Consider the following 26,627-nt stretch of genomic DNA (forward strand, 5'->3'; position numbering starts at 1 on the left):
CAAACATCCATCCTTACTTTTAATTTCATTTTTGTTTGCTTGACAAGATGCAAATGTTTTTCTATACTACTATTATAAAACGGAAGAGTTTGTTTGTTTAAACGCGCTAATCTCGGGAACTACTGGTCCGATTCGAAAAATTCTTTTTTTTCGGATTGGTCATTTATAGAGAAAGGCTTTAGGCTATATAACATTACGCTGCGACCAAGAGTTTTTTTTAATTCCGCGCGGACGGAGTCGCGTGTGACAACTAGTCATAGAACCAGCCAAAGTGCATTCGCTCTGAACCGATTTCATATCCAAGTTCAAAAATGTATGGAAGTGACACGTGACCTATCAAAAGTTATTGTCAATTCTATAAATTGAACTTTGTTATGGAATCGCTTCGGAGCGAATGAATTTCGTCCAGGGGAGCTGGAGGTGACGCCTCTGTGACCTCCAATGTCCCGTAACCTAAAATGATAAACGGCCTGACTGATTTAGGTAGTAGGTTCAGTCGTTTCTCTTTTTTTTTGTAAAAATACGAGAATTCGGGTTTATTCATGTTGTAAATGGACTATTTGTTAAAGGAGTATGTTTTACATGTAATAAAAAGAGTGACAAATAAATACTTTAATTAATTTAATTCCTTTAACAGATTCAACATACTATTAATTAATGCAAAAAGACAGGCTGTACTCGACGTAATATGGAGTAGGTCAATTTTACAACGGCATCCTTCGTACAAGGTCAACTTACATCAGCTTTAGTACGACTTCCGAATACTTTTATGCCCAAAATAAAACAATCATTATTTTTATTCAATCTCCGATTACATAAACCAGTTTGTATTGTTTCATATTTCTTGGCATTTCGATCAGGTTTACATTGAAAAGTGATAAAACGATGTAATTTACAGACCTTAAATTTATTATTTAATGTAAGTATAGTATTGTATTCAATAATGTTTAATAGTATGTCTCGAATTAAACTCGAAATTAAGCACGAAAGAGCAATGTATATAGCATACATCCAAGTATGAAAATATTTATAGTTGCAAATAGGCCTCTCTGGTTACCTATAAATGTCAAAGAACCCTAAAGTATGCTAATATATGATTAAACTAAGGATAACATTATATTTTCAATAGAAATTAAAAAAAACTCGCGTCGTTAAGTAATGAACATTTTATTGCATAATAAGAAAAAAATTTACAAGATTGTTTCATGTCGGCTGTATGTGTCATACCTTTGCCTTTGCGTCTGCGCACGAAGAAAATACTCGAGGTGAATTTTCCCGCGCATGGCCGCGCCGCTTGCGTCGCACGTCCTTCACAAGGCTGCGTAGTTTTGCCAATCGTTTTGTAATCGATATAACTTACAAGAAACCAAAGGATAACTACTTACTACGACTGATGCGAATAAGGAAAATGTCTAAGAGTACGACAAACTATTTCAATAGTAAGTACATTTATGTTGTCATATTATTTTGGACTCGTGGTAGTTGTCCTTATAACTTGTATACAATTTGCAAATCTTTCCTTTCTGTAATATTAAACTAAAAAAAAAGTCAAAATATTGCTACCTTAGATCCTTACAAGCTACCTTTAATATCTTTAGAACAATTTCTTCTAAGGTAACAAGTAAAGGTTATTCGATTTTTTTCAATAAATTAATAATGACTCATCACGCACGAGAAAAACAATAACTTCATAATCATGAAATATAAAGTTACACTAATTAAGAGTCAATTCATATTTAATTACGAAAAAATGTTAATATATTTTCGTACGATTTGAAACGTCGATACGTATCTGGAATGCTTATTACATTATTTAATTAATATTTAAAACTCGTATAAAAATGATTATACGTGTATTAATAATTACTGATGACATTTTAATCTAATTGTGTAATCGTGCTACATTAACTGTGGGTTTCTGAGATCAAAATCTCCATTTAAACATTTTGTTATCTCTGTTTTATCAAAGATAATTGACAGGGATGACGATATATTTTGGTTTTAGGTTTGGGTTGGTTGGGTTTGGTTTAGACTAAGATTTTGGTGTCAGAAACCAACGTTTACAGGAGTACTTGTTTTAATGGATGTACATTCATTTTCAATTTAATATAGTCTGTACTTGTACATTTCAAGGCATGCTGGCCACTATAAAGAGTTATGAAATTCGAGCTATTGCACACTGAATCATAAGTGTAGCATTTAACTCTATTTGAATTTATAAACGTGCGATCCATGTTTATATGTAGATAAATATCAAGAAATCAGGTTTTATTTTAGTTTCAGTAAGTTCTTATCATCATATCGGCTATTATACATTACATTGGGTCTCTTTCACAACGGTGAAACTAAACATACTTATTATATAATTTTTTATTAGCAGATTTTTGTTAATTTACTAATATTTATTGTACCATTCCAATTAAGTTCTAACCTTGTGATAGGATATGGTTTGCAACAACGATCGAATTCGATCCCGAACATGTGATTTGAAATCCGTTTGAACCTTTCGGCTATTGGCGCTTTTCATTGCTCTTCAATGTTTGGTTCAAAAATCTAACTTTTATGAGTTACTTATTGTCATTTTACTATTTTCTTATGACCATCATCATATTCAGCCCTAATTCGTCTACTGCTGAATGTAGACCTCCCCCATCGATTGCCACAATGCCCGGTCCTGTTCTTATGATGGAAGTTAGTAAGTTGCTTGTATTCAACAAAGTTCAATTTCTTATTACTAACCGACTACACTAAAGTAGCGGAGGTGGATCAAATGTTAGTAGTCGCATGAGACGTTACGTAAATGCCACTGCCTTGTGCGAATTTATTGTATACGAATAAAGGTGGCTACACATCACATACATTCGTCATGTTTTTTTATTTATTAGCTTACATATTCATTTTTGTAGGTTTAAATTTATTTAAAAAAAGCAAATTAAAAAGTATGCTAGTTACTCCCACTTGGTACTATCTCCTTGTTAGGTAATCTTAGTCAAATATTTTAAATGGATATATTATTTTGGGATGGATGGATAGTAAGAACAGCGCATGAACCGTTACCGTACCTCTGATCGATTTTGACGGAAGGGTAGCTTACGTATGCGAGAATATCTTAGGCTACTTTTTTAATTCTGTTTTAATAAAGTTGCCAGTAACCGCTAGTGCATTAATGCAAATACAAGTGCAGTGCAATTTTAGGGTTACGGGAGAAGGAACCAATTGTTACTACATTCGTTGTTGTAATGTGTAAGCACCTTTAATCTAGAACAAGTAAGTAGCGCGTACCGACCTCGCGCTCTACATCTAGGTATTTCCGATCCGTGCCCGCGATATATGATTGACTTTCAAAACACACCACCAAAGTCACGCAACTATTCACCAGATAAAAAAAAATGCTAAATTTTCTTTATCGTTATTTTTTTTTTGTTCGATTAAACGATTTATTCCTACCTAAGATGACTTTATAAAAAGACATATAAAGTGCTTGTAAAATTCAAAACCAAAACTATTAGCCCGACCAAGCTTTCAATAAAAGCGCTTGAGAATATTAAGATGGCATTAACGGCTTGAAAAAAATTAACTCAACAAAATACGCTTTAATAGTTTGCATAAATATCAGCTTACAGATTTTATAGTTCAATATCTTTCCATACTTCCATTGAGTAGTTACATACATATATTAAAAAAACCTCGAAATGACTTCAATGAAATTCTGTCTACAACAAGGACATGATTTATAATTTATTTCTTAAAGCCGCGATAATATCACCTAGTGCCATTACCTGATCTTTGCTGGCGGGGGTAGTGGCCGGCTAGTGGGAGACAGTTCCAAATGTGCGCACAGATCATAGCATTGTAGAAATTACGATTAAAAATTTAACATTCGTTGGTATTCTCATAATATGGTCTGGAATGTTATATATTGATTCCCTATCTTAAATAATTTGTCGTAAGGAAATAGATTACGAATTAAAAGAAAACATAATAAGTAGCCAATGTTCCTCCAGACTACGTTGTTTATGTATGCCAAAGTTCATCGAGACCAGTTCAACCGTTCTGGAGAAAGCTTCAAACAAACATCCATCCATCCATCCAAATATTCGCATTTATAATATTATAGTAAGATTATTTTCATTGCGTTAACTTTCCAATTAATTGGTTTTTTTTTCTGTTCAAACAGCTTTTATTTTTTTATCACTCTGCATACTCACTACTCTGTGGACAATCCCACGTATAAGGTCAAGGTGATGCCACTTATTGTTTCATACGGTACTGTTACGCGGGCAATGAGCAATGAACATAGTACGCTCCCAAATTCAATCACGGCCTCTCAATACATGGTGTAATTAGTATGATTGTTTATGAATCCTTGAATTATTAAGTGTTCTGTTTGTAGTTTCAACACTTCTTTAAATAATTGAAAGTATGAATAAAAATGCTATAGTTTTTATACTATTAAATTTTATTTTTTATATCATAAAATTGATACTTCTTCAGAATGAATCTAGATTGCATTAACTATTATTACTATTAGATTATATCGATGATGTTTTAGAAAAAATTCCAGTAGTATAAAACAACAGAAAAGAAGTGTAATGACCATATTTGTATGTTAACAAAAAAAATCACCTATGTAAGTATCAAAAACAATAAATTACATAAATAAATTGTCTCATTTTATTATCCATTAATAAGACACATAACAACAATACTAAAGTGTAATAAAGTGGTTACAAGATTAACATATTCACACGCGCGACATTCGATACTGGTTGACGACGAAACTCATGAAATTGTGACCCTGCGCTACATTCCCTGCATGCAGCTATATGTGTTATTTAATACGCATAATACAAGTATTTTATACACGCTGTACTGGAATCGTAATGTCAGTGTAAACTGTTGCAAGACGATTTCATTCTGCACGTTTACTTCGAACGAACGAACACGAACACACATTTCAAACTTAATTAGAACTTGTTTTAAAAAAAACATAGCTTATGATGAAAAAATTACTTACTGTAAATGTCTAAAACGCCCCTTACGAATTAACTCTAAACTAATTTTCTTTACGTCCAGTCGCTCAAGGCTCAAAGATATACCAACTGAAATAGAATAGTGAATAGCTACTAAAGTCCGCTAATAACCTGAGGCTCTCATCAAGCCATCTATATCCTTAAACCAAATTAAATAATGGCTAATTGGACGAGAACTCGTTTTTTACTAATTTAGACTTTTATTCCCTACTTCCACTGTTCTATGACACATCGGGGACGAAGATGAATGGTTTAGTCACATACATAAATACAAACTTACATATACTCTGTTCAGACGGGTAAAAACGGAATTAATAATCCGCGTTGTTTTTTCTTCGTTGTCCTGAATAACACAAAATCTTAACATAAGGGAAATTTGGGTGAAGAGAGACAATCTGTACATTAATTAAATAAAAAGACATATGTAAATGTTGAATAGTTCTGGCCGGAGCTAAGATAGGTAAGATATGCCACTTTAGGAGCTTTTAGTATCTTTGTTTAATCTAATTCGATAAGGGTAGAAGTCGTGAGAACTAATGTAAAAGTGGCATTAGTGGCCGAGGATCCTTGACTCGCCGCCGGGCGTGGTCGTTGCACAATGCAGTACTAAGTATGTAACCAGAGCATACGTGCTCGCATAAAATAACGCTATTACACCAACCTCCTGACTCAGTACTTATTTTGAATTTTATGGTTAGTCGCAATGGATGGCCTCTGATGGGCTTTTGTTAAGTCCAGCCTCACATAACCCAACATTCCTGCGATAGCAAAAAAAGTCTTGGTTATATCACTATGCGTACTCTTTAATAACTCGGTAATAATGAACCAGTTTAGAAAAACGTTTCGAAAGTAAAACATAATATGCGTACAGATATCATATCATATTTCTTATTTCTTCTATCCTTTATACATTGACATCTTGGCCTCCCATTGTTACTTATCATTCTATCCCTGAAATAATACGTCCATACTCACCCTTTTATCGTATACCAGAAAAACATCTAGCAATATTATTCTAGCAACTATTTATAGATGATTTCTCGTCTGTCCGTATGTCTGAAATGTCTCAGACCGTCTTAAAATCAAACATTATATGCGTGGTAACAATACGTGCCATAAACCGTGATTGAAAACATAACAAATAAGTTCATTGAGCTTTACTTCGTGCTTCATTGGTTCGCTTTAAAATCCAATCATGCGAAGGATGACCTTAAAATATTTAATTATAGCTGTCGCCCGCGTCTCCGTCCGTACGGAATTAAAAAAAAATAGTAAGCAGACTATGTGTTCTTCCAGACTACGTTCTACATATATGCTAAACTTAATAGAGATCCATTAAATTGTTCTGGAGATAACTTCTACAAACATCCATCCATACATCCAAACTTTCGTATTTATAGTAAGATGATACAAAATACTATAAATAACAATATTTTTGCTTATTTTTCTTGTGTCAAAAATATGAGCAAAACATATAATAATTTACAAAGGCTCGTGGGAATTTTTGTCACTTCTTAATTTCTATACAATTGCTGTACCTATGATGTAATTACATTTAGTAAGTGTTTTTTGGACTTATTAACACAATTTATGTGCTTTACAAATGCTAATGTATCCGTCCTACGCGCAGCTACATTATATCGCAACAACGTGATTTAAAGCTGTAGATAAATTCGCGAACTTTGCGCAACAGTTAGACGATAATTTATGTCACTATAAAGAATATTAATACTAAATTTAAACTTACTACTACTACTATGTGTGTAGTTGTAAAAACTTGAATTTTGAATGAACAATGAAATTTATATGTACAAACAAAGTCTATTAAAAATGTACTTGCTAACGCCTAAATACGTCAGTTAAAAGGGTTAAAATAAGGATAATCTTAGAAATAAATGTTATATAAATAATATTTATCTAGGTTCTACCAATTATATAAAATACGTAACGTTAGGAGTTTAAATTTAAGCTCAATTAATAACCGCTTCACCGGAACTACTAAACCGCTTCTTGATAAGTTGATACCAGGGCTTCTGTGCGCCGGAAATTCGAGTCAGCCCGGGGCGAATAGCCAATGTCGCATGACGTCACGCGGCCCGACGGTGAAAGGGTGAGCCCCGGCGTCTCATATAAAAGCTCCTTACGGTCCTCATCAGATATCATTCGAGATCCTCAAGCAACACACGCTTATACAATGGCATTCAAGGTACTACAGATGAAAAAAAATAATAATTTCATCCTCAAATATTGCTCTTTTCTATTAAGTAAACCAAATATTTAAAATTTTGTCTTGTTTACAGTTCGTGATCCTCGCTTGCCTGGTGGCGGCTGCCAGCGCTGGCTTGCTCCCAGCTGCTCCCGTCGCGTATTCCGCGGCTCCCGTCTACCACTCGGCCCCCGTCTACCACTCGGCCCCCGTCTACCACTCGGCCCCCATAGTCCACGCTGCACCCCTGGCCTACGCCGCGCCCGTCGCCAAGGTCGCTAAGGTCGCCGTCGAGGAGTACGATCCCCACCCACAGTACAACTTCGCTTACGACGTACAGGACAGTCTCACCGGTGACTCCAAGTCCCAGCATGAGACCCGCGACGGTGATGTCGTCCAGGGATCCTACTCTGTAGTCGACCCTGATGGCACCAAGCGTACTGTTGACTACACCGCCGACCCCCACAATGGCTTCAACGCCGTAGTCCGCAAGGAAGCTCTCGGTGTGAAAGTGGCAGCTGTTGCGCCTGTTGCTAAGATTGCCGCGCCCGTCGCGTACGCCGCTCCCGTAGCCAAAATCGCCACCCCCTACACATACGCGTCCGCTCCCTTGGTGCACGCTGCCCCCATCGCCAAGTTCGCCTCCCCCGCGTACTACTCCGCTCCCCTCTACCACCACTGAACTGAACTGATGCCAAAACTCTCTAACTAAATACTGCAATACGGTTATACTCATGTCATTATGTGATAAATCGTTTTGTTGTTAAACTATACGATAGGCTTAATAAATTATTTTTTGTATTCTTGTAAATGATATTTTTTATTTACCTTAATATAACAAAATTATAAAATTTTGTAAAACTAAGCAATCAATAACCTATCAATAAGTCTTTGAGTGAAATTTCGACTTCAAAATAATCCTTATTTAAATGCTCTTTTGTATGGAGGTCTTTCGACCAGGCGTTGTTATTGATAATGGTATTATTCCGTAATGAAAACACACATACACTCAAACTCAATGAATTAACCATTAAAAGAAGCCTTGATATTTAGCAGTACCCACGATATCGAAGGCGCCAGCGCCGAGCTGGGACAAATTGCGTAATTGAGAATTCAAGCACCTACGCCTTTACATAAGTTCGTAGATCATTTCATATCGATCTGTTAAAGATTTTTTTTTAATATATTATTTATTTATTAGTCACAAAATAGGAATAAGCATTAAAAAAAATAAAGTACTTTAGCACTTAAAAAATAAAATATGGATTGTAAATATATGTGTAAGATGATAATATAATATAATATTTATATAATCATTTTAAATATTGCTATTTAACTAGATATCGACACTTGCTGTTGATTTGTTGTTGTTAAGTTTCAAGTTTCCTGCCTTGCTGCCACTTTTCCATTTATATCAATGATAGGCGCCTACAAAAATTTAATAGCTATTAATTTCAGTTTGTGTGTGCCAATGTTTGCAGTGTTACTGTGACTTCGTTATGTTTGCTGCTACAACAAATGGTAAATTTTACAATAAAGGGTAAGCTGCGACAGTAAATTTAACAATGGTAACCTTTAAGATTCTAATAAGTTCAGTGAAAAAATCGTAGTAGCATGGAATGTGTTAAGAAGGTAACTGTAACGTAATAGTTATTCGTAAATGTTTACAATTTGATTTGAAAATTGATTTGTAAAAACTAATAATAAAATTGTTAAAATAGTAAGGTAATTTTGTATTTAATCTTTTATCTGAAGTAAATAAATTTTTTGTAAAATCGGAAAATCTTGCTTTGTTTATGTGTAAATTGACAACTGTCAATGTCAAACAAAAAGCTAGCAAATCAAACAAGCCGCAAGCTATTCTCTATTCTTTTAAATAAAATACGTCTCCAACAGTCTCTACTTTGCCTCTACGAAATTTTATTTTTTATATGTATAAGTTTTTTTTTTATATGTATATTTGTATAAGTGTTCACTTAAGTTTTTGTTGAAAGTGTTTAATAACTAGATGCAATTTCCATTTAGAACTATGGTAATATTCACTATGATTCTAAGGCGGTTTGAATATTTACGACAAAAATAACACTTTAAGTGGTTTTAAAAACGTGTTGTTTTCTTGAAGTCTATATTAAAAAGGAATGGTATCAACGAGAAGTTTACGCTATAAATTTAGCGAAGGAGAGCGAGTCCTTTGCTATGAACCTGACCCTACAAAGGCAAAAGTGTTGTATGATTCTAAGGTTTGTAACTGTTTTTTTTAAACCTAAATTATTGTTATAAATTGGAATTAATTTATTAATTTCTAGCTAGTGTATCATTTCTAATGCGTCATTTATTAGTCGCAATTATTGTTTGGTACGTTACATTGGCTTTAACTTATCACTTTATTGATTGATTAATATTTAAAACTATGAACCAATTTTTAGGACTTAAATAAGACTTAATAGGAATGTTGTGCTATTTACTGAAACTTTTAAAATTCAACTTTTATTCAAGTTAATGTGTAAAAAATAAACATTTTGTCAACAGGTTTTAGAAGTAATAGAGAGCAAAGACAAAAGAGGACGTCGTACCGTAGAGTATCTAATACATTTCCAAGGTTGGAATTCATCGTGGGATCGTTGTGTTAGTGAAGACTTTGTACTTAAGGACACACAAGAAAATAGACAGTTGCAGAGGGACTTAGCTGAGAAGTCACAGCTCCAATTGTAATTTTAATCCTTTGACTATTTTTGGTTTCAATTCAAACCTGAAAATTGGAAAAAAACCTATTGTTTAGAGTTTGAAATGGATTGTTAGATACTTTGATTATATACTTATTTCGATAGAGTGTTGCATTATAATTACAATGAAGACAACAGGCGGGATTTTAAACACTACTAATGTTTTTGTCACTGCATGCAAGTTAAGTGATACAAACTCCCTGATTATTTCCTATAAGAGTGAATAAATATGTAAATGAACAAGACTCAAGGACTATGGTGCTTAAAAATGGGGTTGTTGTAAGACAAAATTACACTTTTAAAAATTTACTTTTTTTTTAACTGCCAATGCTACTTTCCGATAATAGACAATATTTTTAGTTGTTTTCAATGTTCTTTAGTAATTGCTGCTAAATTTTATGGACCTAATTGTCATTTTTAAATTTCATAAAACATGTTTTTACCGAGCAATTTTGTGTCACCAAGGAGCTAACAGGGCGAACTTTAAACCAACATTTGGCTGACATTTTTTTAGGCATTTCAACACTTAATCGCTCTATCTAGATAAGTAAATAATCGGAGGTAGGAAATATTTTCTTTTACAAATTTGCAAGATAAAAAGGACAAAAATTTCTATTTATACTCTATTGCACATGGAGAAAATAATATACTTGATACTTATAAGAAATATTTATCTTTCCTTAAACACTTTTATTATAATGATATGTAACTTTCATATACAGGGGAGCATATTTATATAGAAAGGAGCGTAAGAAGAGAGTCAACACGACCGCGCACCCGGGACCCGCGAAGCGCGCCCGTCATGGGCGCAGCGATGTCGGATCATCAACCAGTACACAACCTGATGGTCAATACAATTTACGTTTATTACATTATCCCCCAAACAATCTAGGAATAGTACATAATGAATGAATCAATAATCTCTTTTTTTATTAGCCTACAGGACATAAGCCTCCCTACCTTTCAGAAAAGTACTTTGGAAAAAAACAAATAATGCTACACACTTAAAGCTTATGACAAAAAGAACAAAAACCAATAAGATGTTTGGACAATCCCATTCTTCCCCTATGAGCAGTAAGGGGAAGAATGGGCCATCCTATACGTAAATTATACTTTGCATAATTTTCCTATATTATGTAGAAGTGGAGCCAGGGGACACGGACTTATCAAATGGGTCAGCAACGAGTTCAGGCTCGGACTCAGGCAGTGGCAGCAGCTCCGACTCCCAGCAGCTCTTGCCGCGCAAGCCGCAGGGGTTCAAAGCTGACATACCTATACCACCTGCCCTCAGGTAACAACCAACATAGGAGAATTTAGGAGACCTTTGACCCGTTTACAAAATAACCGACTTTTAAGTGATACCAACATAAACTCTCAATGGACACTTTTGTATCCATTACTGTTGTTTAAAGACAACATTTTTTTTTTAGTTTTTTACAAAATCATAAACTTTTAATCAATACAGAATATGATTTCATATAAGAATACGACTTGTAACGATCTACTGGATTAGATTTGGTAGAGCATTCTGTATTTCTTAGTATTCGCTTTCCAAATCCGAACGTAGGGGAATATCTTTTTCTCGTACCAGTTTAAATGTCAGGTATTTCTATATAGGGATCGTCTAACATTCGACTACCACTTGGTAGTGAAGCGTGGTCGGCTGGCGCGGCTGCCGGCGTCACCGAACGCTGCAGAAATACTGGAGTCCTACGTCAAGTGGTTTGCGCACACCGGTGTGTGGCAGGCTACAAGGACGAGGCATGCGCCTGCGCAACGGCCTGATATACTCGACGTATCTTGCAGGTACCCTACTAGGATTGTTCAGATAAACTGATTACTCGTTGTTTTTAAAACTTTTTATTCGCGTTTTTGGAATTGGCCTTAAATAAATAATCTTGTTTCGTTACTACATTTTAAAGAGGCATATTGTGTTAACTGGTTTTCAGATTGCATCTAGTCAGAGAGGTGGCGGAGGGCATTAGAATATACATTGATTTTATCCTCGGCGACCATTTGCTTTACAAACAGGAGCAGCCTCAATACTGGCAATTATGTGGACAGTATAATGAAGAGTAAGTTGTTTGTAGAGTATTTCTGTTAACTATGTTCATCGTTTGAAACAAATTCAATAGATCTCTTTTCTTATTTCTAACTTTTTAAATTAAAGCGTTAAGCCAAAAAGTGAGAGCGAAGATTCTCAAGAAGAAGACGCCGCGGCGACAGACGAAGAAAATAATAGTCAAAAAATGACGGAATATTCACATCTGCCACCCGATCCTGTCGGTAGTCAAAACAACAGAGAAAACGAAACTGAAAATGATGATGAAAACGAAGAAAATGAAGCGGAGGATGATGAAGAGGATGACGAAGATAATGAAGAAGATTACGAAGAAGATAACGAAGAGGATAGGGAAGTAGAAAATGTACTACATAATAATATTGACAACCACTCACAAGAGAGCGAAACAGAAGATGACGAAGAAGATGAAATGGAAAACGACGCAGAACACGACGAAAGTGACGATGCAGATAATGATGAAAATGAATCTCTACACAACAATGTAGAGAACGGAGTGAATAATGTTATGCAGAATACTGTAGACAACGAGGTGGATGATGATGTTCACAGTAACGAAGAAAACGACGAAGATGTTCTGCACAAAAATGTAGATAACGTCGTCCATAATGGTCTGAACAATAATATAGGAAACGAAAAAGATGATGCTGTAGACTCCAACGAAGAAAACGATGAAGATTATGCTGTAGATAACGACGCTGAAAATGAAGAAGATGCTGTACACAATAACGTAGATAATGGTGATGCTAATGTTGTACATAATAACGCTGAAAATGACGAAAACAATGCTATACCAAATAAAGCAGAAAACGACGAAGATGACGAAAACAGTGAAGAAGAAAATGAAGAAGACAACGTACAACAAAACAATGTAGAAAATGAAGAACATGAAGTAAAAAATAACGCAGGAAACAGTGGGAATAATGTCGAAAGTCAAAACGAAGTACAGCAAAACAGTGCAGAAGACGACGAACACAATGCACAAAATCAGGAAGAGGAAGATGAAGAAATGGACGTAGATAACATGGCAGAAAATGATGAAGATAATGACGGTCAAAATGCTGACGAATACCAAGAAGAGAACGATCAAGTAAAAGACGAAGATGGTAAGCTTTTAGGTTTTAATAACATACATATAAAATCATTGAAAATTTTCAATGTTTGTTTGTTGAGTCAAATGTTAGTAAATTTTATTTTTCTAATGTTTTGTTGTAGAAGACTCGAAATCAAAAGTGATGGAATCAGTCTACCGTGGAAATTCATACAATAACACCAACTCGAATTCAGGTAAATAGTTTTTTAAACTTTTGAATGTAGTAAGTAGTAAGGGACTACAAATTAAACATATACTTAAATTCAGTCATCACGAATAACAGCAGCGTAAAGAAAAAAAGCTTATAAAAAACTTTACTTATTGATGAAGTTGGCCATTACAATGTTTCCAATTATCGTCTTAAATATTACTTTAAACATTTTTGTGGAAACTGCGAGATACAACGAGAAGAGAACCGAAATTCATAATTTTTTTATTTTAATAATGTAATATCATTATTGTATTTAAAATGCTTGAATATAAATAATCTTAGTATATAGTTAACAATAACAGATCCTAACAACGAGTGTGAAGGGGAGGAGGTGAAGGTGGACGTGAAGTGCGTCAAGATGGAGGCGAGCAGCGAGGAGGCGGAGCAGTGCGAAGACCTCACACCGCGTGGCCGTCGCTGTGCCGCACGCAGCGGACACTATACCAGGAGGTACACGATAATAAAATAAATAAAACGAACTGTAGGCCGCCATTATATCGTCGTAAACTACGCATAAAAAAAAGAATTTTAGTTTTAGGCTTCTTTCTTAAGACGAATATAATTTCAGACTCCGTTCATACAAATCCAATAAGTCTCACTCGGAAAACGAGGAGCAGGCGCCGTCGACCTCCACTGGTGGCGAACAAAAGCCCTTCGACACGCAATCTTCCAGGTAAATCACAAATTGATTAAAACATAATATATGTACCATATTTCGTTTGAATCGTAACTAAATGTTTATGGTCAGTGTGGAGAGCACGATGTCGTCTCTGAGCGAGGAGTGGCGCGGTAGGGCGGCACGCGCGCCCCCGCCCGCCCCGCCTCCACTCACGCGAACGCCCCTCTCACTGCTACTAGAAAAGGTACGCATTTATGCATTTTTATAATCTTTTAGCTTACACCGAAATCCTCACTCAGAATTTTTAATAATTAATTTCATCAATTATCTCTGTTCCTTTTAGTTTACCTATTGGAAAATAATTACATTTCACATTATTTTAGTCATAAATATTTAATAACTTTGTGATTAGGTATCAAAATGGCGAGTGATCCCCCGAGACGAAAGTACACAGCATCTTCCATGCAGGATATATGGCGCCACACACCTCGCGAGGCTATTTGGTAATAACTGTCTTATCTTTACCATTTAAACGTTGTAAAATATCTAAAGTTTGTAATCATCATAATGTTCTTTTCTTATTCACAGTAAAACTACCTGAATTTTTAAATGCTACGAATATGGCAGAATCGAAACTGAAGGTTATATTGAAAAATATCGACATGTTTGTTCAGTAAGTACCCTAATTTTGTCTTTGTTAATAAACAAATTTCTTTATAATTTTTATGTTTTTTCTAACCGACGAGTTCATAACGGGTATTAATAATTAAAGATTTAATTATGCTCAATTAAATTTAAATTAGTTAATAAAACTTTTATAGATATTTGGACGAACACGGGGAATGGTTCGGAGAGATGCACTACACGTCAGATGGACGGTCAGATTCGCACTGACGGCGACAGAGCGGCGAGAGACGCCTCGCTCAACCCCACCACTATCCTGACGCAGGCCGCGCATGCGCACGCGACATGCGCGCGCGGTGAACTAAACGTATGAACCCAACTGACCTCAATATACTGGACTGGCTGTGGACTGTAGTAGTTTGTGTTTATTTCATTTTGACGCTGACGGCAGCGGTAAAGATCTACGGAACTAATAATAGAGATGGAACAATGTGTTTGAAAATTAATAGACGTAGGAAAATGTCGATATGTATCTAGACGAGGTACAACGACAACTCTATTGCATTTACCTATTATGTCCGAAAAGTGTCAAAATTAGTTCTCGGTATCTTCAAGCGGCGTTTTAAATCGACACAAATACTAGCCATCATTTATGTGGCCAGTCTACAAAGGAACATTCCATCAAGAACTCTGATAAAGTAATAAGACTCGAAGTACAACAGTGAAGTGATGTGATCATAGTGTATAAGTGTTCAAAAGTATTAGATGTCCAACACGGATATCCGAACTCTATAATTAGTGACATCACAACGGCATAATAAGTTACTTATTTGTCTAATTTTTTTGTATATATGTTGTGTGCTATAAGCAAAAAAGAAATTCCATGAATCCTTTACCTTTCACTGATAACCTGAGATTAATAAAACAAACGTTATGTTTACGCAAGAAAATATTGCTGTACGAAAGCTCACATGTAATATCTATCAAGATATCTTTTTTTAAATTTTCGAATTTTCAATCGAAACAAATTTATACTATTTCCTTCACATGTGGAAAGGGAGGTAAGGAAGAAATGACAGTTATTTTAGTTAACTCCTTCAATTTAATTTAAAACATGAAACAAACCTTTCAATTGTTTTAATTTTTTAATAACGAACATGGATCACATCGAATATCAAATTACAACCATTAATTAAAACACAAATGTTACCATTGCTTGACATTTGAGCAAATGTTGCCAATCTTTTTTTATACAAGATAATTAATAATTGACAAAACGATAATTCACAAAGCTATATTATCCATCGAATGATTTATACTGTTTTCTTTCTTTGACAAAATTAAAAAAACAATTTTAGTAAGAATCCATATAAATTCAAAATTCATCTTACAACTATTTTCAGTACTTTCAAAATTCTAATCAAAGAAAATAAAGATAGTCAAGAAAAGATTACTTTCTGAATTTTTAAAAGAAAAAACCTGAACTTTGTATTTATTTCAACATCTGAGAACATTTTTCTTTGATGACTATTCATTTCAAAGTTATGTAAGTTTATATCTAACAATACATAATGAAAAAAAAATCAAGACATTTTAGACCAGTATAGACGGAATAACATTGAACATAACAACAAAGTGTATTACATCCATTACAATGAAAAAAGTGACAACTCTTGGTAATCCCTTGAGCAGATCTAACTTTTTTCATGGCGTTTGTTTAATCGTGGTCCATTCTATGTATAACGCGTCTGTATTCTTCCTCCAAATCCAGGTACTGACTGGAGAGACGGCTCTGTGTTTCATTGGCACCAGTTGATGTTAGGGTCGCCATGTACTCATCGGAATTCAGAACTTTTTGTAACTTTTTCATTTCCAACTTCTTTTTCTGTGAAGTGTAAGAATTTTAGTATTTTAAATAGCAGTGTACAAGTTGCTGCATAAAAACTTACCATGACCAAAAACTTTGTATTCAATCTTACTTGTATCAAAACATATTGACATTCTGTCAAATATAGGGACTAAAGTATGTTTTAATGCAATTTTCAGTCAGTTCATAGTCAGTAGTTTGCTTTGCCGAAACATTTACATACCCATATGAGCTAGGGTGGAGAAGTGACAGTTTATAATTACCTGAAACGGTGCATTGAGTCGGTTTTTAACATCCAGCCTGTAGCTAAGATATGCAGTTTTGTCAGATGTGTTGGTGCTCTTCAGTCGTAATATCTCGTAGACGCGGCGCGCCTGCTTCTTGTTTATTTTGAACTTTTTGCGGGCTTGCTTCTCCATTTCCGGGGAGAAACTATTGAGGAATATGATTATTTTTTCAAAGAAAATAAGAGAGCGTAAACTAAATTATAAACAAAATATGTACCATCAAGAGAATTTTTGACAAAATTGCATAATGTTTGAATAGTTGCCTCACAGTCACATTACAATGATTTTTTTTTAAATATTAAAATTATTTTTGTTTTAAAGATTGACTCTTTGGTGTTAACATGTTCACTAGCCCTGTGAGTTACCTACCTAACTATAGTAATAGTTAGGTAAAAATCTCGATACTGCACGTAAACAGGACTACTATAGTAATAACATACCCATGTAATAATTTAGCAGGTTGAAATGCAGATAGAGATTCACAATTCTTTGCATCAACATAGTCTCTTATTCTCTGGAACTCTGGTGAAGGGTCCTCCACTGTGATATCCACTACTTCAGGTTGAGACATGAAGTGTGAGTATACTGACTGAAATAAATACATTATATAAATCGGATGACATTTAACAATCATAGTCCATCTTGACACCTTTTTACATCAGGTAGCATTGTGTAGTACCTTATTTATAGCCATAGAGTAAATTTAGGCTCTCATGTAGACAGAAACTAATGTTATTCTAATATTTTCTATGAAAACAATTTCTTTCTTTAAGAAAAATATGTTATTCTAATAATTTTTATAACAAACTAGTGCTTGAGCGCAATCTGACCTAGTTTTAAATTGTAAAAATTGTTACACACTAGTTTAGTAAATGCCTATCCACTCCTCTTGAATGGGGTGGGCCATTTACGCCTGAAAGGCATTCCTTTGTTTTCTTAACACAAACAATTCAGACAATAGTAAGAATTTATTAGAGTTGAACAATGTACTTGCCTGTAGTAATGCTGCGCACAATCCCATCTTCCGGAAAGGTGGTAGCGTTAACACCTGTGAGACCCGGGGGCGAGTGTGCCGCGGGTACGCGTAGTAGCGGTACACGGTCGCATATCCAGCAGTAGCGTACCGAACCTCTCCATCACTGGTCCAGTATTTCTCAAAGCTGAAAGGTAAAAAAAACTTAGCATATAACATTTTCTATGCCAAGATCATTTTCCAATATAAACTTGAATAGTTTGTGATATTAAGTGTCTTTAACCTAACAACACAGCAATGGATTATGTTGATGTGTTTTCATTGTTGCCTTTCTCAAAACTATTCAATGGTCAATGATATGACATTTATTTATTTATGTTAAGGATCATATTAGGGAATCAAACCATTCAATGAATTATTCTTATATCTTTTACACAATCTCAAAACTTATATTGCGAGAAAGTCTTTTCATGAGCTGACCCCAAGCATTATATCTTTTTTTATAAAATAAGGGGGCAATAAACAGGAGAACACAGGGGTGTTCAACAATGCCCATAGAGCCTCTGAGAATGGGACACTCTCTTCTTGAAGGACCCTAAGTTGTAGCATATGTGATTCGATCATTTTATACTTACACTGTAAAGAAAGTCCACTGATCATCATCCACATCAATGAATGAAGCAGCATCAATATACCACAGGAGAAAGGTTTGTAGGCGCTGATGGTAAGCCAAGAAGCCAGGAGTTGATGTTTCACTGTAATATACTTCAAATAGCCTTTTCTCACCACCATCACCTGGAAATTAAAAACATATTACCATCATCATTCATATTATCATAAAATAGTTTAATATTACTCAATTTTAAATCAATATATTAACCTAAAATGTTGGTGCTATATCATATTATAGCAAAAATATAATTTCAAAGCCAGGCAATTTAAAGAAAAGCTTATAAGCAAAATTAGTCAATAGTTTGTAACTCAAAATGGGCATATTTTTTTATGCTGGATGTTAACATACTGACAAACAAAATATTTGTTTTCTATAATAAAATCATTTAAGAAATATCTATATACAAAATATATACTTACGAGATTCAAGAGGAAATGCATGCTCAAGCTGACCATGAGGGACAAAATTCCGATCTTTTCCCAACAAAGATATGAAACGATCTAAATTTGTTACATAGCCTGGTGCTAAGACCTTTCTTAATGCCCCATCTACATCATCTGCTTTCATTCCATCTGTTTTACTGGGTTCAATCTGCAAATAATATTATACATAGACAAAATCCATAACTTTATGCTAAACAGTTTACTATTAACTTAAGTATTTACCTAATAAACCTTAGATCAAATGTACAATTACAAAGGCTAAAACATTTCCACCATGATGGCCAAGAACCTTGTAAAATTGATTTAATATTACAAGTTGCACAAATCTTTTTACTTTTCCTTCCTAATAAGCTTTTTAACAAAATATTACAATTGCTTTACATTGTCTAGTTTTAACAAGATAATGTTATAACAAGATTTAGAGTGTCTACCTATGGCTATATAAGTAAATATGGTTGGCTAGTCTTACAAGACTACCCATGTTTTGCATTGACCATTTTATTGAAATACCTTGTTTGTATAATCGATCCCCAGATAAGTCTGAAGACTTCCTGCACTGTAATAGAGCTTTATATTCAAATCCGTGTAACCGAAAATTTTTTCGTTCTCCCCAAATACTTGGTGACACATTTCAGGGCCGAAACTCGCTTCATCGTCCTCAATATCTTTTACTGTTCGCACTGAAATACGATTAAGGTTATAAATCAAATTCAAAACATTGCACTCAAGTGATACCAATGAATTTTTACCTAATTTCAACTCCAAAACTTCATTTCCATCAACTACTAAATGGTTCAGTGCGTCGGTCATTTTGGATTAATATGAATTAACAACTACACTGGGCAATATATTGCAAATAAAAGTTTTCATTACAATATAGCTTCCCGCGCAAAAAAAATTGTCAACGGTATTTTTATTACTTTACTAAAGTGTAGTGGTTATAAGTATTAACAAGTACTTGACGATCTACTGTTTACAACTACAATACTTTTTGACCATATGATTTCAAAACAACTAAGAACAACATTCACAGTAAATGTTACAGCGAGTTACAACGATTTAAAAGAGAATGAATGAAAATTAAATTTACGGAAAATCAAAATTAATTATACGTCTGATTTAATCTGTTTTTCGTTCGGAAAACTTGCTTTTTTTTTGTTTTTGTTTAATTCAATTTCAAACAATCTACCAAGGAAATGACGATTGTAATCTTATAATTGGGAAGCTTTTTTAACTCTAACAAATCAATTTCTATGAAGTTATAAAGGCACAATTAAATTATTTTTAGCTTAATAAATAAACTGAATGTTTGGTTTTTAAAATTCAAGATAAAAGTGAATATAAAGCAATGTACTGCCAAGAAAAGTAAATGTCGAGATAAAAATTCTTTAGTTATATTCAATTTTAACCCAACAACCGTTTCATTTAAACCACCCGATTAAATAATTTTTCGAAAGATGTAAAAAGTGAAATTATGAAGTACGAAATCAATATGTAAATAAGAAATAATCTGTGAAAGTTTAAAATTAGGCAACACAAAAGTCATTATGTGACGTCATTATGGCCTGGTTGGGTTAGGTTTGCTGGAAATTTTTGTTAATAATCTTGTATTTTAGTATATTATATGTTGTGCTACTTATTTTAGTATAGTAATATAAATACCGCAAATAGCAGCAGTAATTCTGGTGCCAAGAAACGTTTGTTTCGGCGACGTTTTGTGGCGAAAATGAATCGCCATGAAGGTGGGTAATGATAATCAAAATTTGTGAGATGCTTTTGTCACTAAATTTCTTTGCGATAATTTCGAAATGTTATTAATTATTTGTTTTGAATTTGACTGTCATAGGGTTGACGGTTAAATATTATAAGTATTTACTACTTATTAAATTACGACTTTTCAGGAGTCAGCTGTGATTCTTGTTTAAAAAATAACTTCAGAGGACGACGATATAAATGTTTGATTTGCATCGACTACGACTTGTGCGCTGTGTGTTATGAATCCGGCGCGGTCACGAATCAACATACAACAGAGCATCCCATGCAATGTATCCTAACAAGAAGTGATTTTGGTGAGATCTTTGTGTAATCAACATTCTGTCATCAGTGACCTGACCTAGTTTTTAACTGTTCTTTTCAACAAAAGTTCATCCATATTATTTTAAATATAATAAAAATGTATTTTATTGATGACCTTTTTATATGGATGAACTAAATTAGTATATTTGCAAAAATAATATAATAACTTTCATTTTTTTTACTTTTATCTCTATAGATATAGTATAGAGATAAATATCTTAAAAAAATAAATGAAATGTGTTATAAATAACCCCAGTTCATACTAAGAGATATTATTGAATATGTAAATGCTTTCTCAATTGCATGTTTTTATTAACAATAAATATATTTAATTATGCCATATATCAACTGTCATTGTCATATTTAAGAATTAAGAAATAAATAATGTGCACAAAGAGAAGTTACTTACTGTCAGTTTACATTTACAGACCTATACTATGCGGGTGAGTCACAAGCTTTGGAACAGCCACAGGCGTACACATGCCCATTCTGCAATCGAATGGGATTCACAGATACTGCGCTTATGGAACATGTGACTGCCGAACATGCAGATACAACTCTTGCTGTAAGTGTTATATTTTTCATGTCTATTTCTGTCACATTTAAGGATTGTTTATAGACAAAGGAGTTCTTAGAGTACTTTTTTTATAAGAAATGCGTACTGGCTGCATGGCTGTAAATAAACTGGGATGTAATAAGGCAATGCTGAATATTGTTAGAAGACAAGTGTTTGGTTTTTATTTAATTAAATATCTTCCATATTGCGATGAAATAACATGCACAGAAACTTTCATTGAACATTGATTAGAAAAAAATTAATGGCTCGACTTATTTACTTTCGATTGTTATTTTCTTATACTCTGGACCAGGCTTTTTCTCCTAAAGTGTGCTCATGGTTTTAAACGGGATATAAAAAAATTAATAATGTATTTTATCTATTTTATAATTAAGTCTAACACACTAAAGTTAAACAGCCACACACAAAATAGATAACAGTAGGTTTACCCCAAACCCATTATTAATGTGTTATGCCAATGAACAATTGCATAATATGTATGGTTGTAAAAAAAGATGTAATAATTAGGGTATTTATAAATTTCAGGTAGTTTGCCCAGTTTGTGCCTCACTGTCGGGCGGCGAGCCAAACTTTGTGACTGACGACTTTGCTGGACATCTCACACTTGAACACCGGACCGGACCCAGAGATCTCATCTCTTTTCTTATATCCTTTTTTTATAGATTTTACTTTAGTAGTCAGTCAATATTTTATTTTATGCTTCTATTATTGTATGTTAAAGTTTCATTTCATAAATTATCTGGGAAAATGGGAAAAGTCTTATGATGATATTAATAAGTTATACCAGTCACATCTTATTAATATAAATGCGAGTGTTTTGATGGATGGATGGGGGTTTATCTGGAGGTATCTCTAAAACGGCTGAATGGATCTCACTGAAATTTGGCATAGATTTTAATTAACTTTTTCTTAATTCCGCGTTGACAGAGTCGTGTGTTGCTAGTTATAAATAAAACAACATCTGTTGTTTGATTTAAATAGTTTACTACATTAACATCTATATATTTTTCTACACAGTATAATTACACTGTGTATGATGGATTTCCATGAACATTGAACATGATTGCATAAGCTCAATAACAGATTTAACTTATGAAGCCATACAAATACCTAATTGTTTTGTTTCGCTGTATTTAAGTTCAAAACCTTACAACAGTGTTAATAAAATTTGTGGTTTGCTTTTAGTAAGTAGCTTAAATTTTTATTTTATCATATTAATGACAATGATAGAAACATTTTGTAGTTTTTTAAATGAACATTCCTAAAATGTATGCATATCATGTTTCCTTTCAAAACATACATAAAGTAACAAAATTAATAATTATGGTATCCTATTAATTATTAACATCTCTTTGTTAAAAAAACATATGCATGTGTTTCTCGAACTAATTAAGCCCTTAAAGTATTATTAGTATATTGCACATGACAAATTCTGGCATACTTTTGTGAGTCAATATTGTATTCTAGTGAATTTATCATATAAATACATCTTACTAATATTATAAATGGGAATGTTAACATGAATGGATGGATGGGTCCAAAACTCTCCATGAATTTTTATATATAGCCTGGAAGAACACAAAGGCTACTAATTAAGTTACTTTTTAACTCTGCGCGGACAGAGTCGCGGGCGATAGCTAGTATTGTATATTAGTGAATGTATAATATGAATACATATATAATATAACAATAATAACTTAACTGCATTGCACGACGAACCAAGCGGCATCCGGCATGGCGGCGTGCGGCGCATGCCTGCATCCGGCCGCGGCGTCAGTCGCGCCAGGCGCACGAACATGCAGTTCAGGTAAATCTACATATATATCCCGTAGATTTAAAAATGGAGAACCCACAACTGATAAATTGAATGAACACAAGTGAATTTATTTTTGGGTGAAAAGAAATACGTGGATGCCTTGCAAGATTACAGTATTTTTTTATTCTGTCTATCCTTTGTAGTCATCGTTAGCCAATATCTGCTCTGTTTAACTGCGAGTTTGCACCGCTTAAACACGTGCATAACAAATTGTCATGTTTTTGCACAGGTACTTTGGTAGTGAAAACTCATGAAAATATATGTATACTAATAATATCTTTTAAAATAATTATCTAATATTTACTATATCACTTTCAATTTAAAGAATCCTTTCAGTATCTTAGAGGATATATGACAATGATGGTGTTGCACTGTAGCAAAAAGTGTGATGTGGTATGTTTGTATGTTTGTTTGTTAAACAGCGATTGGCACGTTGTTCGCAGCACCGGCGGCGGCATATCGTCTCTGTCGCCGTCGTCGCGCGACGCGGTCGTTGACCCCATAGCTGAGCTGCTCTCACAGCTGTCGGGGGTGCGTCGCGGAGCTGGCCAGCCCGGCACGCCCAGCCAGCTGCAGCAGCTGCAGATGCAGCTACAGCTCGAGCGACAGCAAGCTACTGTGAGCTCTCTTTGTTAGCTATTTACACCACGCCAGTGTTGTCTCTGGTGACTTCATACATACCACTGTGAGCCTAAGACATCATGTCAAACCGGTAGCCCAAATAAGTTCTAAGCAAACGGATAAGCTATACTAAATATACCTTGTCACCTGGTTTTTTAGGATTATGTTTTCTAGTGGCTAGCAGCTCATTTGCTTGCCACATACAATTTAGTTGTAGGGCAATGTAATGCTATGTGAATAATTGTAGGCCGCTCGACAGCAGCTGGAGCGACTGCCGCGGCGAGCCGCGACGTCCTCCAGCAGCGCGGCCGCGCCCCCTCCTGCCGCCCAGCCTGCCGCGCCCCCGCCGCAGCCAGACGTCTCCGAGTACACCTTCCTGCTCTCCGGCTTCCTAGGTAAATATCACCTCTAATATCTAATACTGGGTTATTGACAATTTCGTCGGTGAAGACGACACATTGCAACATCTGTTAGTCTAATCTTTTCTGCTAAAAGACGCAGCAACTCAGGGCTGTGATTTGATGCTTGAACCTGAAGAGTGCGTTTATATGGTATTCCAGATGCGACAAGCTCTGCGAGCAACGAAGAAGCGGAATCTCGTGCGGCGCTGCTCCGCGGGCTGATGCTGGCGTCTCTGGGGCGCGCGCCCCCCGCGCCTCCGCCTGCACAGCCCGCGCCCCCCGCGCAGCCCGTGCCGCCCGCACCCCCCTCTCAACCCGCGCCCCCCGCCCAGCCCACTCAGCTCGCGCAGCCCGCGCAGCCGCCGCCGCGCACCAAGCCTCAGCCTCGCACCAAGGTGACACCCTACATTGTCTTGGTAGCAGCACTTAGACTAGTGTTTTACTTACTGAAGGAGTTTCTTAGTTGAGGTTTAAGAAACTAACTATAGATTTTGTCTTTTTCCAGTAGTAAATACGGATATGTCGCGGATTCCGAGGATTTATTATTTTAATGATCGATATTATTATCCTATACTGCTTCATTTAACCAGCGCGCACACTAGCACTAGCGCTGTCTCAAGGCCAAGCATGTCACTTGTCGAAAGACCATACGCTGACAGACGTCACGCACCGCACAATTGTAATATAATAATAACGTCATAAATTGATATTCTACCACATATTTTTTTAGTTTTTTTATCTAAGGTTTCTAATCACATGTCAGCACGTGCTGTCATTTTCAATACTGTATATTGACGTTAATTTGTATGTTCCAAGGAGGCGGCTGCGCGTGCGCACCCCGGCGCGCGGCAACTGCCTGAAGGTAGGTAGGAGCGCCGCGCGGCGAGCCCCCGCCCGCCCCGCGCCCCGCGGCCCCGCCAGCCCAGCTAGACCCGTCGCGCACCGTGTGACTGACACCACTACCGCAGTACCGCACTACCGCAGTACCGCAGTACTACACCACGGTACACAGGGATCAGGAACTACCCACAATAGGGGCACAGTTAATAGCTCTACCACGAACTATTGAATAGGGTTGCCACATTGCCTTTACCACGATAACATCGCGATCGCTTTATTTTTATCACATATAAATACGCGAAGTATTGGCGTTGCGTGTTTAATTTTCACAACTAAACGTTAAATTTATGTAATTTGTAACGCTGAACACATGTGAAGTTAAGCGCGATTTTTACTGCACTTGTGCAGATGTGCGCTTGTAACATACTTCATAGTCTTTATTTTTCATCAAATGTTGGCATGATTTTAACAAATTACGTCAAAAATTATATGCCAACATAAATATTATTGGGATTGACGATTCTTGGTACTGTTTTAAAAAAAATACTTAAAAATAGTAAAATTAAATTAAAAACAAAGAATAATTTTAGAAAAAATCGATAATTCGTTTGTAATGTATTTAAATTTTGCGTTTTACGATAATATACTAATATAAAGGATGTTAGAAAGCATTGCTTAGATGTTAATATTTAAAACAAACATTATTGATGTTCTCTTTCTATTTTGAAATTTTGGTCGTAAATTTTTAAATGGAAGGCGTTTTATAAAAGTTTTTATTTCGTGTGTGACTTGCCAAGCAACTTTGGGACAACTATAGTCAGCAGTGTACCTTATCCATCGTGCCCCTACTACGAATTACAATGTCTTGGTCGCTTGGTGCTCATTACGTGGATATTTACCGAAGTGTATTATAATCGTTGGCAGTGAAACTCGACAAGCCCGTACTATGGTACACTGTAATGTCATATAGAGTGTGTGCGGGTCGCAAAAAGGTCTCGAAGTGTTCCCGCGGGCGAGAACTGATCGATATAATCTGTATCGTATCACGCCGTACGCCGACTACGAAGAAAAATTCGGCAACAAAATTGTAGGTATTAAAGTATTTAGATATATTGCTGAATATTTCATTCGAAGTTAAATTGTTTGTGTACTTCACCGTAGTCGATGCGGTCCGATGCGAGCAGTGTTTGCGGTGCCTAATGTGAGTCAGAAAGGAAGTCAGATGCCGATAAATTGTTACGTAGCATTATCATATAACATGGAGGTATTCAACATGTTTCACACTGTTTGGCTTTTATTAAAATTCATCGAATCACAAATAGATTATCCAAAACTGTCAGATGTGACACAGTATTAAAATGACTCGAGTGCAGTATACTGTGACATGATGTTGACAAGATGTAAAAGAAGGGATTGTGGGCATGTGATGACGTCACGGCCTGCGCACGCGGCGCTGCTAGCGAC

General features: G+C 35.2%; 4 protein-coding genes across 7 annotated transcripts; 3 read left to right on the forward strand and 1 right to left on the reverse strand.

Moving 5' to 3' along the window:
- The first annotated feature begins 7,204 nt into the window (after window positions 1–7,204).
- LOC106116745 (larval cuticle protein A2B-like) lies at window positions 7,205–8,046 on the forward strand. Its single transcript, NM_001312337.1, is given in 2 exon segments — window positions 7,205–7,239; window positions 7,334–8,046. Coding segments are annotated over 2 exon segments (600 nt in total). The 5' UTR covers window positions 7,205–7,227; the 3' UTR covers window positions 7,922–8,046.
- Window positions 8,047–9,205: 1,159 nt separating this feature from the next.
- Window positions 9,206–15,565, forward strand: msl-3 (male-specific lethal 3). The gene is made up of 14 exons (XM_013310723.1): window positions 9,206–9,479; window positions 9,769–9,947; window positions 10,685–10,809; window positions 11,103–11,253; window positions 11,580–11,768; window positions 11,912–12,037; window positions 12,133–13,148; window positions 13,258–13,329; window positions 13,649–13,796; window positions 13,915–14,019; window positions 14,095–14,209; window positions 14,378–14,468; window positions 14,554–14,638; window positions 14,787–15,565. The coding sequence occupies exons 1-14, from the start codon at window positions 9,378–9,380 to the stop codon at window positions 14,857–14,859; spliced, it is 2,577 nt and encodes an 858-aa protein (XP_013166177.1). The 5' UTR covers window positions 9,206–9,377; the 3' UTR covers window positions 14,860–15,565.
- Window positions 15,566–16,098: 533 nt separating this feature from the next.
- Window positions 16,099–20,092, reverse strand: Hat1 (histone acetyltransferase 1). The gene is made up of 8 exons (XM_013310724.1): window positions 19,582–20,092; window positions 19,343–19,512; window positions 18,809–18,980; window positions 18,352–18,511; window positions 17,738–17,903; window positions 17,184–17,332; window positions 16,720–16,888; window positions 16,099–16,474 (listed from the first exon to the last, which is right to left on the reverse strand). Exons 1-8 carry the CDS (start codon window positions 19,640–19,642, stop codon window positions 16,307–16,309), a joined length of 1,215 nt encoding a protein of 404 aa, XP_013166178.1. The 5' UTR covers window positions 19,643–20,092; the 3' UTR covers window positions 16,099–16,306.
- A 271-nt stretch (window positions 20,093–20,363) lies between these two features.
- Kcmf1 (Potassium channel modulatory factor 1) lies at window positions 20,364–25,675 on the forward strand. Of its 4 annotated transcripts, none has more exons than XM_013310411.1 (9): window positions 20,364–20,574; window positions 20,734–20,901; window positions 21,337–21,473; window positions 22,011–22,130; window positions 23,198–23,292; window positions 23,724–23,919; window positions 24,170–24,317; window positions 24,483–24,718; window positions 25,140–25,675. In XM_013310411.1, the coding sequence occupies exons 1-9, from the start codon at window positions 20,559–20,561 to the stop codon at window positions 25,191–25,193; spliced, it is 1,170 nt and encodes a 389-aa protein (XP_013165865.1). In that variant the 5' UTR covers window positions 20,364–20,558; the 3' UTR covers window positions 25,194–25,675. The 4 variants fall into 4 exon arrangements, with proteins under 4 accessions (XP_013165865.1, XP_013165866.1, XP_013165867.1 ...); XM_013310412.1 differs by having other exon boundaries at window positions 24,182–24,317; XM_013310413.1 differs by having other exon boundaries at window positions 24,185–24,317.
- Window positions 25,676–26,627: the final 952 nt, after the last annotated feature.

Source organism: Papilio xuthus, unplaced genomic scaffold (assembly GCF_000836235.2).
Source record: "Papilio xuthus unplaced genomic scaffold, Pxut_1.1 DF827714.1, whole genome shotgun sequence".
NCBI classification, from domain to species: domain Eukaryota; kingdom Metazoa; phylum Arthropoda; class Insecta; order Lepidoptera; family Papilionidae; genus Papilio; species Papilio xuthus.

What these genes read in the sequence shown, in the direction of transcription:
- msl-3 (XM_013310723.1), top strand. Translation starts at nt 9,378, where the DNA reads ATGGTATCAACGAGAAGTTTACGCTATAAATTTAGCGAAGGAGAGCGA. An exon ending in ATACTCGACGTATCTTGCAG is followed by an intron (nt 11,769 to 11,911) that starts GTACCCTACTAG and finishes ACTGGTTTTCAG; the next exon opens with ATTGCATCTAGTCAGAGAGG. An exon ending in TCAAGTAAAAGACGAAGATG is followed by an intron (nt 13,149 to 13,257) that starts GTAAGCTTTTAG and finishes GTTTTGTTGTAG; the next exon opens with AAGACTCGAAATCAAAAGTG.
- Hat1 (XM_013310724.1), bottom strand. Translation starts at nt 19,642, where the DNA reads ATGACCGACGCACTGAACCATTTAGTAGTTGATGGAAATGAAGTTTTG. An exon ending in TGCATTTCCTCTTGAATCTC is followed by an intron (nt 18,512 to 18,808) that starts GTAAGTATATAT and finishes TTTAATTTCCAG; the next exon opens with GTGATGGTGGTGAGAAAAGG. An exon ending in CCTGCTAAATTATTACATGG is followed by an intron (nt 16,889 to 17,183) that starts GTATGTTATTAC and finishes ATTCCTCAATAG; the next exon opens with TTTCTCCCCGGAAATGGAGA.
- Kcmf1 (XM_013310411.1), top strand. An exon ending in CCTAACAAGAAGTGATTTTG is followed by an intron (nt 20,902 to 21,336) that starts GTGAGATCTTTG and finishes TTACATTTACAG; the next exon opens with ACCTATACTATGCGGGTGAG. An exon ending in CGCACGAACATGCAGTTCAG is followed by an intron (nt 23,293 to 23,723) that starts GTAAATCTACAT and finishes TTTGTTAAACAG; the next exon opens with CGATTGGCACGTTGTTCGCA.